Source organism: Eleginops maclovinus, chromosome 22 (genome assembly GCF_036324505.1).
Source record: "Eleginops maclovinus isolate JMC-PN-2008 ecotype Puerto Natales chromosome 22, JC_Emac_rtc_rv5, whole genome shotgun sequence".
Lineage (NCBI taxonomy): Eukaryota > Metazoa > Chordata > Actinopteri > Perciformes > Eleginopidae > Eleginops > Eleginops maclovinus.
The window spans coordinates 19,219,254-19,238,041 of NC_086370.1; the positions used below are offsets into that span (position 1 = coordinate 19,219,254).

Here is an 18,788-nt window from a genome sequence, read left to right on the forward strand (position 1 = left end):
CTTTGCACTTTATTGGACTGGAAAGCAAATGATTTGACCAGAAAATCAAATCAGATGAACAAAAACTTCTCAACATTATGCAACTAGCTGGAAAAAGAAGTCAGATTGTCGGTGTAATGCAAAGATTTAAAAAGGCATCTAACGTTTAACCAAGCAGTTCCTTAGGGAAAGCTTCCAAAACACAGGATATCCATCAATTTTACAAAAGCCTCCTGACAAGCAAATTATCTGCCATCTCTCATTCCTCTCGAATCAATACAGACACACAAATCAATGTGTAACAGGAACCTCCATGTGGTCATTAAGTGGCAGGATAAATCATCATCCTTTATGGGTGAGACCAATATTATACACATAACAAATTATAGTTCATTATAGTTCCCAGGCAGGAATATAAAGGACAAACACTGATAACGAATAGAAACTTGCAGCGCTGCTCTCTGGACTGAAACTCTGTACTTTTGGCCGAAGCCCAATCAGTGATGTCGCAGCATGTTGTTTTGCCCTACAGCTGGTGGAAAAGGAGTCTGTCTGCAGCCTTTTTCCTCTGGATGCAATTTCACTGTTGATTTACCCATTAAGACTGGCCGACGTTTGGATGGTCATTAAGACTGTATTACATTTGTTCAGTGATGCAGCCAAGGAAATATGGTGAATACTGTTTTTCTCGGTCACAGTGAAACTTTCCAGCCATTGGGTAGAGCATCACAGCTAATGTAACACAAACAAGATCGTTATTATTTGCTCTAAAGGTCGGGAAGGGCGCTTTTGTTCAGTATTCGAAGGTAATGGTATCAATATAATTAAACAGGAGTGTATGTCAGATTGTCGAACAGGTTTGAAACCTCCTCCCCTCACATCTTTTGAACGTTGCAGCAGTGTCAATACGTTTCTGCAACTTTCTACACTTGACAATAACTTCTCTTTTGTTGATAAACCCCTCCTACACTTACTATCTGCCGTGAAAAAAAAGCACCAAAAGGTAAGACAAGTCGTACAATGCTGTGGAAACACGGATTGAATTAAAATTCTGCAGCTGCAAAGTGCAGATTGTACCAAATAACACCCATAAATAAATGACATGGCTTTATGGGTATTAACTCGGCCCCTGTTAGAAAAGCTCATGTGTTTCTTGCATGCTATCTATCCGCTTTCAAACATTTCCATTCCTGGTATAGTGGTATCAGTTAGATGTGATTATTTTGTGCTTAGTCAGACAATTTGCAATCAGCACCTGGTGATAAAAGAAGAAATACTTTGCATATAAAGAGAATATGTGGGCATAAAAGGGTGACGGTGGATAAAACTTAATTCTCACAGCTGCAGGGCTTAATTGTGCACTATTAGAGCAGGAGCAACCTATTCCAGTCAGGGAAGGGATTTAGCTCAGCACATCTAGTAAAGCGCAGTAGGAGAGATAACCCCCTCATAGGTTCAATTATTTATAAAGCTACAGAGTGAGAACAAGGGGAAGAAACGGTAAAGGGAGAGATAAAAGAAAAAGAGACAAAAGCGGGAAAGCACCACAGAGCAGAAGAAGCAAACACATGGAAGGGATGTAGAAGAAAATACAGAGAGAAAGAATGATGGAGGAAAGAAAGAGGCAACTGTGGAAATAGAAAGGAGAAATATCCCTCCAGCAACAACAAGGCTTCAAACTATGTCTATACTAGCCTCACATTTCCGACCTCCTACTCTTCCTCCTTTCTTATACACACACTCTTTGCATCCATCCATTTATTCCCTGCAACATCCACCCTTCCTTCCTCCCTTCAACATTGTTACAAATCATTCACGCCTCCCAAGGGTTTGCATTTGCTCATGAAGGCTCTGCACCTCCCGTCCTTCCTCCCTGCTTCATCATCCTAGCAGGAAACAAGAGGTCAGACGGACAGTGACTAACCCGTCTTCCTGCAAGGCCATTGTGAGTCTGTGTGTGAGGACGTGAGTGAATAAGCAGAAAAAAAAAGAAGTGTGGCTGTGCAATCAACTGCTATGACCACGTCTGCTGCCGTGATGAATGGAGTCATTCAGGACCCGGTGACTTGCATGTCAGCGGTGAAACTGGTACAAGCAATCTGATATTGCTTTGACATCGAGCAAAGGACAGCGTTGGCTGAACCTTATGTTCATGTTATTTCAGGGCATTCATGCTTTATAAGACGAGATAGAGTGTGAAGAGCATCAAAGACAGAAGAACACAATTGCATATACTGGTCCAATTGGCATTTTCCACTGTTTATCTTAATCCAGCACTTACATTGTCTCAGCTTATTGGCTTTCATGTTGTTGCTACTGGTTAAAAAACTGCTCGGCTCGTTGGGATGTTCTTTCATCTAGAACCATGTTTGGCAATGTTTGTTCATAGATGGTTTAAAAAAAATATTACCCTTCATCTGAAATGTGTTTAAGGCAACCTGTCAAGTGTGCAGTGTTGTCCTTCAGCAGGAGTATGATGTTTTCAAAAACACGGTTGCAGACTTAATTTACGAAGCAAAGAAAACACAAATGACCGGCAGAGACTTGAGTGAAGCAAACCAGTAAAGGCTTCAGGTATTAAGAGAGTACCACATATAGTCCAGAACACATTTTCAAGGCAGAGTTTTCACAAGATCAAACCAGATCACTGATGAAAATTCCCAGGCTTTAAGACAGACTAAACAAAACGGGTAGTGTGTGTGTGTGTCTGTGTGTCTGTGTGTGTCTGTGTGTCTGTGTGTCTGTGTGTCTGTGTGTCTGTGTGTCTGTGTGTCTGTCTGTCTTGTCTGTCTGTCTGTGCGTGCAAGTTGCATTGAAGTGTGTCTGTGCATCTCACATGCCTATCTTATGCAGACTAAGGTAAATGGGGAGCCTGGGGAGGGTACTACAGTGCTTTCCCACTGTTCACTGTTTAGAAATATACCCTCCCCCATCCACCAACTAAACACTCACACGTGCAAACACTCACACACATACAGAGTCGTACCCTGCCCCCTAATGAGAGCATAACAAAAGCCACATGGCCAATGACTTTCAGCTGGCAGCCGCAGAGACTCAGACTCCACCACCACCACTGCTCTGACTGACTGACTGATGATCTGACATCCAGAGGGTAAAGGGCAAAGGAAACCCTGAGGAATTTAGTCTAATGATTTTAGCCCGAGCTGCCCTCCTCTCTTGTCTGCGCTGGGTTCACTTTAGTATTCACTTAATATTCAGACTCGGGTAAGGCTGTGGTGGATCTTAAGAAATCTACCGCTGTGAAATTCAAAAAGGCAGACATTATTTTGAGAGTTTACGAAAGAATCCTCCTGGCATCACAATGACTAGACCGGGTTATAATAGGAAGCAGCACTGTGAGGAATGAAGAAAATGCCAAAAGAATGCTGTATTGAGAGGTAAGAGGTATGCTGCAGATGGTGGTTATCACCAGTAGATGTTGCTTGGAATAACATATTAAAAATACTTGTGAAAACTCTCTTTTACTGGGTTTTTTTGCAGGCCATTGGAAGATGTGTTACCTCTAATGTAAATATATTTTGTGTGTACTCCCTGCAAGAGATAACTGTGACCAAGGAAAAACTAAAAATGGTTGTGTTGAAAGTGTGACAAAGGCAGCTGAGGGAGGACAGGGATCTCGAAACCATTTAATGTGTTTAATATATCCTTAAACAAGCTCTTCCAACCAAGCCTGGAAACAAATCAGCCTGTGTGTACATCAAATCAGATGTACACACAGGCTTGATCTGTGAGGACACGCTTTCCCCAAAAGTTAAAAAAGCAATCAAATGACCTTGCCATGGTTTTAGCCAACGTTTTTCACTTGGGGCTATCATGCCAATAATTGATCTAAGCATGCTGGGTGGCAGGAAGCTTTGTCCCATCAAATGTTTTATTTATTCGATACAATCTTTTATTTCCACAGCCAACACGCCATGATCTCATATGATGGCCTCAAACTAGTTACTATCTCTTTAGAGGCTGCATTAAGGTCAGTGTGGAATATCAGGGAGGCTACAGAGGTCAAGGTGCTCAAAACATTTTTCATAAAATGACACTGCACTACTGTTGCTTAAAGGCAGCTTGGACTTATTAAATAGCACATCCAGACTCAGCGGATGAAAGCTTTGCTGCAGAAGGGTTACATTTATTAGCAGATCTTTCTCTGTGTTTTTTTTTTAAAACCATTGCAGGTATGGTTCAACATTCAGGTTTACTTTTTAACATACTTGTTTTAAGGGCATAGTGACACGAGTAAGCTCTGTCAACAGTGTTTTATAGTCAGGCTCAACATCATTACTGGGTCGACACTTTGACCAATCAATTGGACATAAAGTTTAATTACGCTGCTCACACTTAGGGATTACTTTAAAACTGTTGAGCGAACGATGAATAACAGTTGAACGGCATAAATATACCCCTTGCGTCAGAAAGAAATTAGTTTAATTGGTCCCTAAATGATCTGACTCAGATTAAGGTTGACTCTAATGCTTTTCATTGAATGTTTCCCTCCTGTAGTTTATGCTAAAAGTCACCAAAGAGAAGTAGTTCCCTATAATTGCATTCCTTAATAAAAAATCCTGTGAGAAGATGAAGAATGGGGCTTTTATAATAAGGGCTTATCAGTGAAAATAGCTTCGTTCAACCCCATAAACTGTAACTGTGCTACTGCCACTGTCTGATCTTGCACTTTAAAAACATCTGCCATCTTAAACGTGCCTCAGAGGAACACATGGAGCCGAGTTTAGGATCAAATGTGTGCCTTCCTAGAGACTTTGAGTGACCGCATGAAGTCATTTTCCTTTATTGTTATTTTTAAGCCTCTGAAAATCCACACAAGTGTTTTAAGTTATTCTGGCCGAGTCGACCTCAGCTCAGGTTGAAAAGTAGGCCAGAGCTTTGATCTTTTTGATGATACAGTGTAATTTGTCCCACCCTAACAGGTGCAATAAAGCTAACAGGAAACATGGGAAGGTGTCAATAAATTACAGTCCACACACTCCCACAGCCCTGTCAAGGAACTAATCAGCCAGATTAACCGAAAACGCCTGTGTGGGTGTGCAATGCATACGCTTTAGAGACTGGTGTTAATGGGGGCAAAATGTTAGTTTTGTCCTTGAAGAGATACCGTTAATCTTTCCATAGCCTTAATCCACTTAGCATTATTCCATTCCTCTGTAAAGTCCCTATTAACCATGCCGTCATGTCTATTTCCTTTTAACAGCAAGCACTATTGATGCTGGTAAAAAGGGGCAACTCGTTATTAAGCACATGGAGAAACAAAGGAAAATCTACATTCAGAGAGGGAAGTCCAACCTCATAATTAAGAGTTCTAAAGATGCATAATTAAATAAGCAATGCAACAATGTGTGTGTCCTCCTTGTGAACTGTACACACTGCTCATGTGTTTCAACAAGAGGGTTTTAATGTACTTTTTGCTGCCGATCGAGGCATTGGTGAAAGCATCAGTGTGTATAATGTTGTTTGGCACATTGACACTTACCAGACAGAGGGTTCTTGCCAAGTATCAGGACGTTTGGTAAGGGCATCATCACCAGCTGCTGGAGAGTTTCCTGTTACACAAAGCAATGGAAAAGAGAGTCAGGCAGAGGAATCACTATTTAGCATTTTGTAAAGTATTTTACGACGCAGGAAAAGCAGAGGTTTTCAGTCCACATCTCCATCTGAGACAGCTTTCATCCCTACTGTCAAATATAAACACTATATTTCAAATGAGCAGTATCAATCCAATTTAGTTGAGAGAGTGGTGTTTTCATGGGCAATGTGTGTGTGTGTGTGTGTGTGTGACTACGCAAGTGACAGTGGTATTTATGCGAGGTAAATTGATGGTGTGGGTTTTGCGGCAGGGCCCCCTCCGTTTACATGTCAACCATTAAAACAAAATGAAACCATGAGCTGACACACACACACACACACACACACACACACACACACACACACACACACACACACACACACACACACACACACACACACACACACACACACACACACACACACACACACACACACACACACACACACACACACACACACACACACACACACACACACACACACACACACACACACACACACACACACACACACACACACACACACACACAGGCAGGGCTCAATTATGGTGATGCTTTGGTTCGAGTCAGATCTTCAAATGATTGCAATAAGTGCTCAACACGCTACAAGCAATAAAAAATGCATTACATTTATGTCTCGTCTACATAATTACATATAAATCTTTCTTTGAGGACGAGATTCATCAACAGCCTGCCAAAATATTGTTGCAGGCATAACCTTTTGAGCAGAACCAAGTTTAGCTGAAAAGAAAAGCTGGTTTCTTTAAGCAGAAAGGACATGGAGGTCACCTAACTTGAATATTTTATGTATACCTGATGGCAGAGAGCTGTTTGAACTCATGTGACCCGGCAGATTGAGTTCTCTATGCAGGGCTGATGTTATGCCAAATAGGCTTATATAAAGGAAGGGCTTTTGCAGAAGCCCCAACCAACCCTCCCTCCATAACCATCTGCTCTATACATATTGCATTACCTCACCATGTAGGTAAAAGGGGGGAGGTTGGAAAGCTGACATAATTTGCTGGTTTTGATTTTTAAAATGGAGCCACATCTGTGAATATGTTTAGAATGCTTAAAAGCAGCGACCAGCTAAATTGACCAGGAGCTGATTTCATCCCTAAAACATTCCCAGGTTAAAAGCACAAGGGCTTCAGGGCTAGAAAAAAAGCGAAGTATGAAAGCTGAAGCAAAGTTAGGAAGAGGAAATCATACTTAGAATATTATGTGGAAAGCAACATATCATCTGTCCTATCTGTAGAGAGATGCTCACCTTAAATGAGTTAGCCACCAACATGATAATTAAAACCATATGGTCAGGATTACTACAATGAGGTATGAACACTATACAAACAGATGTATTTTAAGCATGATTAAATGTTTGCACTCTTCCTTCCAACATGATTCAGTTCCTTTTTTCACCCTTCATGATGCGCTTTGTATATAAAGAACCAACATGGGTCATTGTTTCTCCGTGTCAAGGGGAAATGCATTCACAACTTCACCTATATCCCCCTTATCAACATCTGTATTCGTGTAAACCTTTGTTGGCTGATGTGAAGAATGTGGTGTTTGATTCAGCACAGGAGATAGTAGTGTATAGTCTGACATATAGACAAATAGGAGTTTTATGAAAGATGTTGTGTATCGTAACATTTCTTTCGTATTTTGCCCACTCCTGTATGTAATATTGTGTCATGTTTTGCAATACCCTTATCAAAGTACCTGAGCTTCATACACTTGAAAGTTTTTCCTTTAGAAAACCTGTGATGGATTAAAAATCATTGAGGAGTAGACTGATGCTTTTATACCCACAGAACGACTGTGATCTGGGGTGAAGGTCGCACTTAAGGTTGCACTGACGGTCAGTCACAGATAATAGGGTAGGGGCTTGGTTGCCATGGTTTCTCGGTCATGGTGATAGGAGCACTGACCCCATTTGCCCTTCTGTCCATGTCCCCGTTTACACCGGGGCATGAGGGAGTGAGGTTATGGTGTGTTATGCCCGTGTGCCATTTCCAAACCTTTCAATAGATAATTAATGGGACCAATAACTCTTAATAAATGCTGTTGGGATATTTTATGGATGACATCAGCCTTTATTTCCCATCATCTGTTCTATTAGTAAAGTAATATGTATGGTGACCCTGATACTGATGATGACTCACGCTGTAGTCAGGCGGCTCCAGCCATAATGTCTGAAGGCTGAGACAGATTGACTCAACAAGCGTCAGACACAATATTGAGTGTAGACAGACAGCCACAGTTGGTGCCTCACAGAGAGGCATTTGGTGTGCCAGTCACTACGGGAAACATGAGCGAAAAATCGACATTAAAGAGAACCATGGAGCCAAAAATCACCCTAATATCTAAGGTTTGAAACATCTCAGTTGTATCTATAATCAGTTTCTGAGAGAAGCATATTAGACGGCGACAGTAAGCAGAAGAGTTTTGGTTGTATATCTTCAAGGCTTGTGCAAACTGCTTATCGTGCTTTGAGCTTTGTAGAAAATGATGAGTCACCTCAGAGAAGAGACCCCAACTTTAGAAACAGCAAATGCTTTCTCTCCTTCCACAACCACCTGTCCCACTTCTGAACACTCCTACTCATTGACACATGCTCACACCTGTCAATGGGAGCATGTGTTTGCTGATTAAGCACAATATTTTGGGCTCCATTCGGTCAATCTTTTCCTACCACCCAATCACTGACACCAAGTTCATTACAGTAGGTTCAATTGCTAGAAATTCAGAAGAGCTTAGCTTCAGTGCAGGTATATGATCTGTACTGTGCAGCGTCATGAGGTTAGTGCAACACCATGTCTGTTCAGTAACACTTGTTTTCCCTTTCCTTCACAAGGGAACTTCTCGTTAGTCATTGCATTCCTCTGATCTGCACTGGTGTTAGGTTGGAGCTTTCTGAAGAGAAAGTCCAGGGCATTTACTGGCTTTGATGTTTTATCTCTCATTTGTATGAATGTATGTTGATGAATGTGCTACACCATTATGTCTTTATCTGTGAACAGAGCAGCATAGTGTCTTTATTTTGTGCCAAATGGAGAGGGAAATTAAATGACAACCTGCAATGATCTGACTGCTGAAGTAGCTGGGAAAAAAAGGAAATAGCCCCCCCCAAAAAAGAGCTAGTGAATTAAACCTACCCCAAATAATGTCTGCAAATGAAGGTATGCAACTGGAGCCAACAGTGTTTTTGCAATATGTGGGTAATAACATGCTTTGAGGATTAGCTGCAGGCTAATAAACTACAGTATAGCATTATGCCTCCTGGATTAGCTGGTGAAGGCTTAGCTCTCATACATAAAACATGATGGACACTGAAGGCGGGAGACCAGCCACCACACACTGATCATGTCATGGCGATGTGCTACATACTGACAGGCATGCATGTGCACACACACGCTCACACTGCTTTGAAATGGAAAGCTTTACTGTAGCTGTGACAGCAGAAACGACCTTGGCTCAGTCACAATGTCATTCTCCAATATTCAGAATCTAAAATCTTATCCAGTTCACACGTGGGGAAACGGGGAAGAGTCGGTCATTTAAAGGGTCAGAAAAAGACGATGTTCACACAGAGAGGGAGTGATTGATGATGGATAAAACAAAATGCAGAGTGAAAGAGCTTTGATTCCAACACTTCTCACTCCAGGCACGCAGGGCTGAGCTGCCTCCTCTTCCCCTTCTCATCATCTTTCCTCCCCCCCCCCCCCCCCCATCCCCCTATCCTGACACTATATTGCTGTATTATTGATTCCTGCAGGATTCACAGATCCTCAACACTGGTTCATATTCCATCCCACAGAGACACTACAGCTAGAATGAGAGTTGCTTAAAGAGGAGCTGGTCAAACACAATGGGATTTGCTCATCCAATATATTGGTATTGGGAACGTGGCTTTATGGGTAGGTGAGCAGAGCAATCAAGTCTATATACGATCCGTAGGTCTGTTACACTGATAAACAATAACAGCCATATTCATCTGCTTTATCCATGTTGTCCAGGAGGTTCTTAAAACATTGTGACTTCAAACCTATACGAATGATATGCTATAGAGGCAGATATATGAAACAAAAAGGTCTCTGGGATCCGAAGACTGCTCTATCGTCTTACATGTGGGCTGAATGGACATCTGCTGATAGAGATACAATTCTGCTGATCCATCAGTAGCCTGGAAGCTGTTCATTCTCACACGAATACAGACTAACCTCTGCAAATGCAATAGTTGGCAAGAGCTGTGCTAATATAAATTGTGCATGTGCTCTTAGTAGGTAGGTAGGTAGGTGTGGACGTTTGTGTTAAAATGGTGTCAGTGGAGAGGCTATAAGGCTGCTGTGGTTGCGTCTCACAGGAACCTCGTCTGTTAAATTAGTCCTCACAAATTCTCACACACACCTCTCCCTACAACTCCTTCCCATCCATACACCCAGGCACAAGTTCCGCTACCGGCACAGCTATAACAGGGAACTAATTGTACTGCCAGTGTGTGAAAATGTGTGTGCAGAAATGCTGCCTGAACCCCTGAATCACACCCATTCTACAGACATGGTGTGTTACCATAGAAACGAGGAGATGGGTTTATTCGCCCCATGCTAGTGACACACACACACACACACACACACACACACACACACACACACACACACACACACACACACACACACACACACACACACACACACACACACACACACACACACACACACACACACACACACACACACACACACACACACACACACACACACACACACACACACACACACACACACACACACACACTCTCCCGTTGAAAAGCTACAGAGATTATGAACTTGAAAAGGTTATTACTACCAACAATAGGAAGGAGCACGCTTCCCCTTTCACTCGCATCGCACTCTCTCTCTCACACACACATACACATCCATCCGTACACAAAGAAGCCACTTAACACCAGATCTCACTACATCCCCATGAAGTGAATCAATGCAGAGGAGGCTTTTCCTGCTGTTCAGCACTGTAACAAACCCTCATGAACACAAAAGGGGTTTGCGCACTGCAGTTCAGCATCCCTCTCTAATGGCTTCCTGGATGGTTCTGTGTGTTTATACTCTGCTTTCTTTTAGATGTAAAACCTTTTTATAATTCAAAATGTGGGCAGAAGGAATTAGCTATTTGTTTCTTCCCTTACTCTTGTTTACAGTCAAACAACAATGATCTTCAGAGTGATGATAAGCAAAAAGGAAGTCAAATGTTTAAATCAACAAGGGACATTCAAAATGTGCACAAAGATAAGACCATTTTGGATTTTGTTTACAGTGTCTACTCACTTCTGCAATGAAAAGAAATATGCTATGAGGCTATAACTCCTCGACTAAGAGTAATATCCATTTAATTACCTAGTGGAATACTAATGGATGAATCAAATGGGTTTATCGATCGATGTTTACTTTGACAATACATACAATGTTTAAAGGTCTATGAAATCCAACAGAACAAAAAGGATGAATTATTAAGTAGTTTTATTAACCATCACTAGAATCCTAGTTCACTATAAAGCTAACGTGCTTGTTTAACTACTAATTACTTAGATTTAACCCAGCAATAAAATTCAACAGTTGCTCCTGGCTCAACAGTAGCCTCCCCTGAAAAGAGCAGCAGTCGGGGGCCACAGTCTGCCAGATGGACGCATCATCTCTTCCACGAAGAGGAGGAGAAAACGAGCCATTAGATCCGTTTCTTTTGTTCTCTGCAGCTCTTATCTATCAGCTAGAGTGCTTTTTACAACAGACCCCTTAGGCTGTACGAGAGGACGGGTTGATCCATGCTGCTCGTCTCAAAGGTGGAGGCAGGTGGGCTGGGGAAGCCAGACCCCTACTCCCCCGCCGGCCACCCCATAACCCCAGGGCTCTGCTTCCCACTGCAAAAGTTCACACAACCACACGTCATTTAGTTCAATTAAAGTCAGAGCAATTATGGCCCTCACTGAGGCCTTATTTAATTTAGTTTGATTGTTCTTTCAACTCTTATCTACAGTTTTTAACTAAATTTAATTAACTAAATGACTTTGTTGGACTTAATTGTGTATTGGTTTTTGCTAATGACTTGCTACAACCTGGACGATACATTAAAAGTGTGTTTCTTATACACCATACACACTGAACAAATGATTTCAAAGCTGGATTGAATTAATGTTTAACCACAAAGCGATGACACCTGCAGACATAACTCATATGCTCTAGTTCTAGTAGGTGATGGAAAAAAAGAACCCTGCTTCTGGCTTCCTCTTAGTACAGCAGCTGAGTTGGCACCTAAAAAAAGATCCCTTGCAGCATATGGGAACCAACTCTACATCATAACTGCTGCAAATCCCTCACATGTACTTTATCTCACAGGCACACGAACAAACACACAAAATAAGTGCTTGCAGAGATGTTTGTACACTGTGTTATTTCGGTAAGCCAATGCTCAGTTCCTACTTGAGGCTGTGATTATACGATATGACTGCTGAGAGGTTCTGGGTGTAAACTGGAACACCACTCGACATGAAGGCCTTTAAAGATCAAAAAACAGTAGGGATATCTGTGTGCAAATATGTGTCAAGATAAGTTATGTTTTTGTTTATGGTAAAGCAGCCAACCCGCGGCATTAATGACAACTTCTATAACACTACCCTTGTTTAGAATAAGAAAAAGTACAAAGTATGACTGTGCAGAAACAATGCTTTTTATTTTAATTCATCAATTTGACTTTCTTATTATCCAGGCTTAACTTAAACTAAACTTGATGAGGAACAGATATTCACTTTTAGCAGCAGTGCATTTTGATTACTCTTCTCCTTGTGAAAATAATCAGGTATTTGAACCGGGACATTAGTTGGGATGTGTGGAGGTTACCATTTTGTTAACTGATACTGGTCTTTTCTCATATTGCTACCAGTCACACCATTACCAGCTTCTCAGGAAACAAACACACACATGGTTTAAAAAAGGGACAAAACAAGACCTCTTAAATATTATTCCCTTCCTCCATTCCATTCCATTGTATGATAAAAACCTAGCTAGTATGCTAGTTGCTACACCATCATCAACAGAATATTCAGACTAGCTAGCATGCGAGTCTGCATGACAACACATATTTAGCCTCCAGCTACGAGCACATGCCCTAATAAACTGATGTGCCCTTTGCTGATGCTAAAGGAAGCAGCAAGACAATGAGTCAAGTCAAGAATAGGAAAATCCAGATCTAAATAACAAACTTAAACCAAAAACATGTTTGTACATTTTGACTAAGGTCTAGTTAAAGGCAATACAAATAATATCTGCCTTCAGGCTTAAGCTGCAATAACAAGCATGGAACAATCTCGTATCAATAAGACAAAACCAAAAACAACCATCTTTAGCTACAGTATGTCGCAGCTGACCCTTGCGCATGCATGAATGTGAGTAAGAGAGGCTGAGAGTGAGTACTGTATCTGTGTTTGTGTTTCAGCTCCACTCTGGCCCAGCAACAGAGCATCTTTGTGAGGCTTGAGGTCAAGAAGGAAAAAGCCAAATGTTTAAACCACAAGCCAGGCACCAGTTTGATACAGGGGAAACTGGGAAGAACATTTAACAAAAAAAATTCTCAGTATGATCTAAACATAGTCTACAGAATAGCTTAGAGTGCATGATAACCTATCCTACAGTACCTATTCCTAGAGCCTTGCCCAATACTTTGGGGCCCGCTCAGCATGAATGGTGCCCTCTGTCACCCTTTAAACAGTCAAAACAGAGCTGCTGGACTTCAGCCACACCCGAAACCAAAGCAGTGGCAAACAGAGAACAGAAATGCTCTTATTTCCAAACTTGACCTATAAAGCTGTTACTTAGAAGAGTGGGAGCAGCAGAGAAAATGTTGCTTTTAACGACAAGCAACAAAATAAATAATCACTGGCAAACCTCCACTGGAGCACATGTATCAATAAAACTACGAATCAAATAAAAATAGCACCATCTCATCAATTTGATTCAGTTTTTACATGAAATGTCCACAGATGCTCTCTAAGCACACATTTCACAAACCAGGATAAAGGGATTCACTTAGCAAGCTCTAAGAAAAGCCAGGGAAAGCACAAAGGCTTAAGTTCAGCTGGTTGAGGCTCCATATTACATCCTGCTAAAGAATGCCAAACCAAGGCCACTAAATTAAAAAGGAGGCCAATTATATATTTGGACTGACCACCAGAGAAATGAACCGTCAGTGCACAGAACACTGAAAAGGCTCACTCGTGAAAAGGAAATGTGATAATTGCCAACATGAATATTTCCCCTCACTCCAAGTTAGAAAATATGTTTCTACATCATGTCTGTTTCTATGCAACATTAAAAAATGCACGTTCATACAGACAAGCACACACACGCTTACAGCAGTTCAGCCTTGATCTGTTCAGCAGATTCTGAAATCAGAATCTGAAGCCTGTCTAGACATTGACCTCCTCCTACACAATCTACTATACCAGAACAACCACATAGACTTTGATCGCAGACACACACACAATAACATGAACGCTGAGATCCACTCAGCCCTAGAGAGCTATGAAATGAAAACCATTTTATTGAAGATCTTGTCTTGCACCAATTCACCTTTCACAATCTCTGCACAAAGTCAATCTCAATGGATTTCCCATGTGGAAACACCAACTACTTGGCTTACATCTTGTACAGAAGTGAAAGGGGAAGGGAGAACGAGTGGAAAAATGGTTAAGATAAGAGATGGGGGAGGAAAGGGACAAAAGAAGGTCCTTAACGGTCTGCCTCTTGGAAGTTCAACAAGATTAATGAATTACTCATCTTTTGACACCAGAGGAGCCTTTGGGAGGAGGGCAACACTTTATTACATTTGAGCCCTTGCAGACTTGCCAGATACTCTTAATGAAATATATAGCGTTATGGAAGAGACAACACACCAGCAGTATGGATTCTTCAGTTAGACATTGACTATATAAGAGTGTATTCAACTTAAGATACCTGACTTGTCTTTTTATGCTCCAATGGAGTAAACATAATGACCATTTGCTCTGATGATATACAGTCATATCCTTACCCAGAGAGTGGTTTCTAACCTGGGTGTAATTTAATTGAAGAGTCCAAAGTTAGATAAATGTATTGAATCACAGGAAGCAACCAACCATATGAGGCTTCCACTTACTCCAAGTCCTCCTTCAAAGTGCTGAGCTGTACAGTAAATTGAAAACCTGCAAAGTCCATTAGCCTAAGACCTGAATGGTTCCGTTTTCATCCATATGGCTGTGGAAATCTGATACCATTAAGCCACAAAACAACCACAGGAAAGGGAGACCACAGCAAAGCCATATATCAAAGCCAATTCTCCTCCACATTACCTAAATAGTCTCCGTTTGACTATAGCAGCAACTGTGTGTGAGTAGGTACCATGTGATCCATAAGTTAGTGTTTAGACACATTTTAGTGTGTTTTCATAAAGTCTAGCACAAGGCGCTGCTAAACGTCACTTAATGATAAAGTCATTGTTCAAAATATGCACACAAAGCATTAAACTAAAAATGTGCCAGCATCAAAATAGTTATTGACAATTTATGACAAAACATGACTACACAAATGAATACAGGTCTGCTAGATATCCTTACTTTTTGTCTCTAAGGCATACTAACCAAACAAAAATCCAGATGATAGTCAATGTGTCCCGGTCACGCACACTTGATCTTTATTTGAATCTCTAAACATTACTAATCATAGATAGTGGCTTCACTTGGATTTGATTGGAAGCTTCATTGATTGTAGTAGTAGTAAAATAACAACAACTCTAAATCTCCTCAGTGATAGTGTACTACTTGGAAATCACAGATAGTGGAAGATTAAAGGGAAATGCTTAAAGAACCAAGAAATTCGGGGAGCAAACATTCAAGACGGTCTCATGACTTTTAATGTCATTGCTCTTCAAACCCATTGGGGATTTTGTACTGATAGCCCTCTGCAAACCATTACTTCCTGAGAACTATATTAAGATACAGTCTGTCTTTTGATAGACACACAGGAAGGACAGCAGTGGTCTAAGGGGGGGGGGGGGGGTTTAACCTGTAGGTGATCTCTGGTCTGAGCCCGCAAACACCAGTGGCTGAACAAGAAGGTTAACAGAGCGACGCTGCGACAGACAGAGGAGATTAACGAAAACACCACGGACGAACAAAAGATTCATTGTTCGCTGTTAAGTCCCCCTAAAGCTAAAACAACCAAGAGTACACAGTATGGGTTAAATGTCTGCAAAACAAATAAATAGTGGCCTTCATTTATATCTAACAAAATGAAACTTGTTCACTCGCATTCTGTTAGCAAATGTCCTTTAATCACCTACCTTATATGCCGACACATTTTTTCAGAACTAGTGGGAAAAGTTATTTAACTTCCAGACCATAAAAATGGATTCAGACCAACCTGTCACAAAGATGGTCCCAGTTATTGTCCTTAACCTCTCCCCATCATCCTTGACTCTGCTGGTCACTGCTTTACCCTGAAGCCAATGACTCAAATCACAGAGTCTAAGAGCGATAATTCTGCTATAGCCATTTGAGGCGGGATGGAGGGGCTTTTGAAGGCTTTGAAGGATAACTATACAAAAGGCTGATTGTTTAAATAAGCTGATGAGTGATTAACACGGTGTCTAGGGCCAAGGCAACCTAGATCTTCTGAGGCAAAATATAAAAGAAAAAGAAACAGCCGATTTATCTCTTGTTGTCTTATTCTAGGGCTATCATGTTTCAATGAAAATGTATAAGACCAAGCTCAAAGTAGGCCTTCAAATTCACCATTTCTCTATTTCCTAATGAGTAATGTCCAACTATGTGATTAAGTGTCATCACACAGCCACAGCCCCTGAGAATATGGGTCAAAAACTGAAATCTGAAGTGTGGGAAATCTTGGTCTCATTAAATGTGCGGCTGCTTCTCTCTGATAACATTCCTAAGCTCACTGCACTGTCGCAACAGCATGGTGGGTCACATCCCTGGTTATCATTAACACAGACACTGTAATGAATCATTGTCTCTCTGGACTGTTTATATTTGGTTAGCTTACAGTTTTCATAACTGGATTAAGCGTTACACACACTTAAGAACTGACACCGTGCATTCAAGCAATACTGTATGACAGCAGACTTTAAACCTAAGAAGTTAACATTTAAAGTAAAGCCTAAGAGCTGCACAACCGTAGCAGTAATCTGACATTTGGCTGCAATGCCATATTTGTTTTGATCTGTGCTGAAACAATTTGTTTGGTAGAACATCAGCAACATATTTAGTTAAATTCCTTACATGTTCAAATTACCCAACATTGATGGGATAATGCCACAATAATGCACTCACCTTGGAGATGACGTCACACAATGTAAAGACCCCTACCACTGCCTGTTGTATTTATTTTTGGCTGGTTTATCCAAATCTCAGGTCATGTTTAGACCTAGCATATTGCATCTAGATTTATGATGGATTATACATTTGGATTAGACAAAATATTGGCATCTAGCCATGGATATGGGCTTAATACGCTTGTACTATACTCAAATCTACCATGTGGCATGCTATATCTGCAACCAGTGATGCTCTGGAGTACAAGTGTACTACAAGCGCAATATTTTCCTCACTGGCAGTATAACTCCCACCTGCACTTGCAGCTCTCCGCATGTAATCAGTCACTAAATATGCATTAAAGTGCTTCTTTAGTGTTATCAAAGAGCTCTCCCCTCCATGTTTAGTCCCCCGAACACCCACAACCCCCTCCTCCTCCTCAATCATTTCCTTTGGTAAATGTGAAGATAAATTGTGGTGAGAGCATGTTTCAGGGCCAGATAAGCCGATACCATGCAACGCAGGACACACAGATGGACCACGAGATAAGACTTCACTACATGCGAGTTCGATCACCTTCACATCTCTCTGCTTCTACATCTGTGTTGTAGGCATTAAGGTTACGCTGAGAGAGTGTTTGTCGTAGTTTTGGTCTCTTTCTGGCGCACCTCGGACAGACTAAGGCTATATCAGGTTGAAATTCGAGGGGAAATTTGCGGCGCAAGATCATTTTTGAATAAGAGAAAAGTCAGATCGGTGTTGTCATGTTTTTCAAATTCCTGAGCTCTCTGTTTATTTGCTGGGCCCTCTGCGGCATCTGGATGGGCGTTACAATACCACATCACACACAGTCACACACGTCTGAAAATATATCTCTGTTTATACTGCCAAGTATTTATGTGGCACATGCTTTCAGCTCCGTGTGTGCAAGTGAAAGCTTTTTCCACTGTAACCTGAGGGGTAAAGCCACCACAGCTCAGGCATAGAGACACAAGAACCAAGGGTTTAACTTTACTTAAAGCTTAACTTCAGCCCAAGCCACGCGTTCATTCATCATTATTTTCACCAAAGATTGTACAAAGAAGAGTTTCAAACTTCACTTTTGATCAGAGAAGAACATGTGATATCTGACATTGCAGATTGTTCAGCAGAAAGAAATCTTACCTGATAGTAGTCTTTAATCTGCCTGATGAGAATAGAAAGGTTCTGGATGCGCAGCGTGGGGTCATTGTTCACCTTCTTGTTGGTCCTCTGCACCGTGGCCTTGGGATTTCTGTGGGAAAAATAGCATTCACTTGTTAGATCTGTTTGTAGTAAAGATGCATGTCAGCTGTGGATGTAGACGGACATATTTTAAAAGACATGTCAGTCACAGGCTTGAAACTACTGTGTTTCAGTTTGACACCATGTTGCTTTATGTAGTATAACAAGTGTGTGTTTGGCTAAAATCATTAGCAGCACAGCAATTTTGGACCCATGTCTAAGTAAGGTCAGTGCCATAACTGTGTCAAAGGACACAGACACACTCAATGCAGAGCAAAATAGAAACGCTGCCACTTAACTCTGGTGGCACCCATGTTTTAAATCTAATTCTTCGGTGGGTTGAATCCAATTGAAACATCTGTAATGCATCATCATTTTGCTGCCACAAGAAATCCTCTGAAGACTACTGAGGCTACAGGCTTTCATTAGCATGGTTAAGGTAGAATGCATTTCAGTTATTCTCTGACCTTTAACAATGTTCCCCATTTTATCCGAATCAAAGAGAAGTAGTATCTTATTAGAACTTGCAGAATATAGAGCCTGTGTGTTGCCCAAGGGACATTAAAATGAGCATGCCTGACAGCTGATGTTATCAC

At 41.2% G+C, this 18,788-nt stretch overlaps 1 protein-coding gene across 1 annotated transcript in view; it reads right to left on the reverse strand.

The window, feature by feature from the left end:
• The window catches only part of LOC134858967 (girdin-like), a 60,448-nt gene that overhangs the window by 31,698 nt on the left and 9,962 nt on the right, over window positions 1-18,788 (reverse strand). The window contains 2 exon segments of the mRNA XM_063875209.1: window positions 5,483-5,552; window positions 18,094-18,202. Of these exon segments, the coding sequence (XP_063731279.1) occupies window positions 5,483-5,552; window positions 18,094-18,202 (179 nt within the window).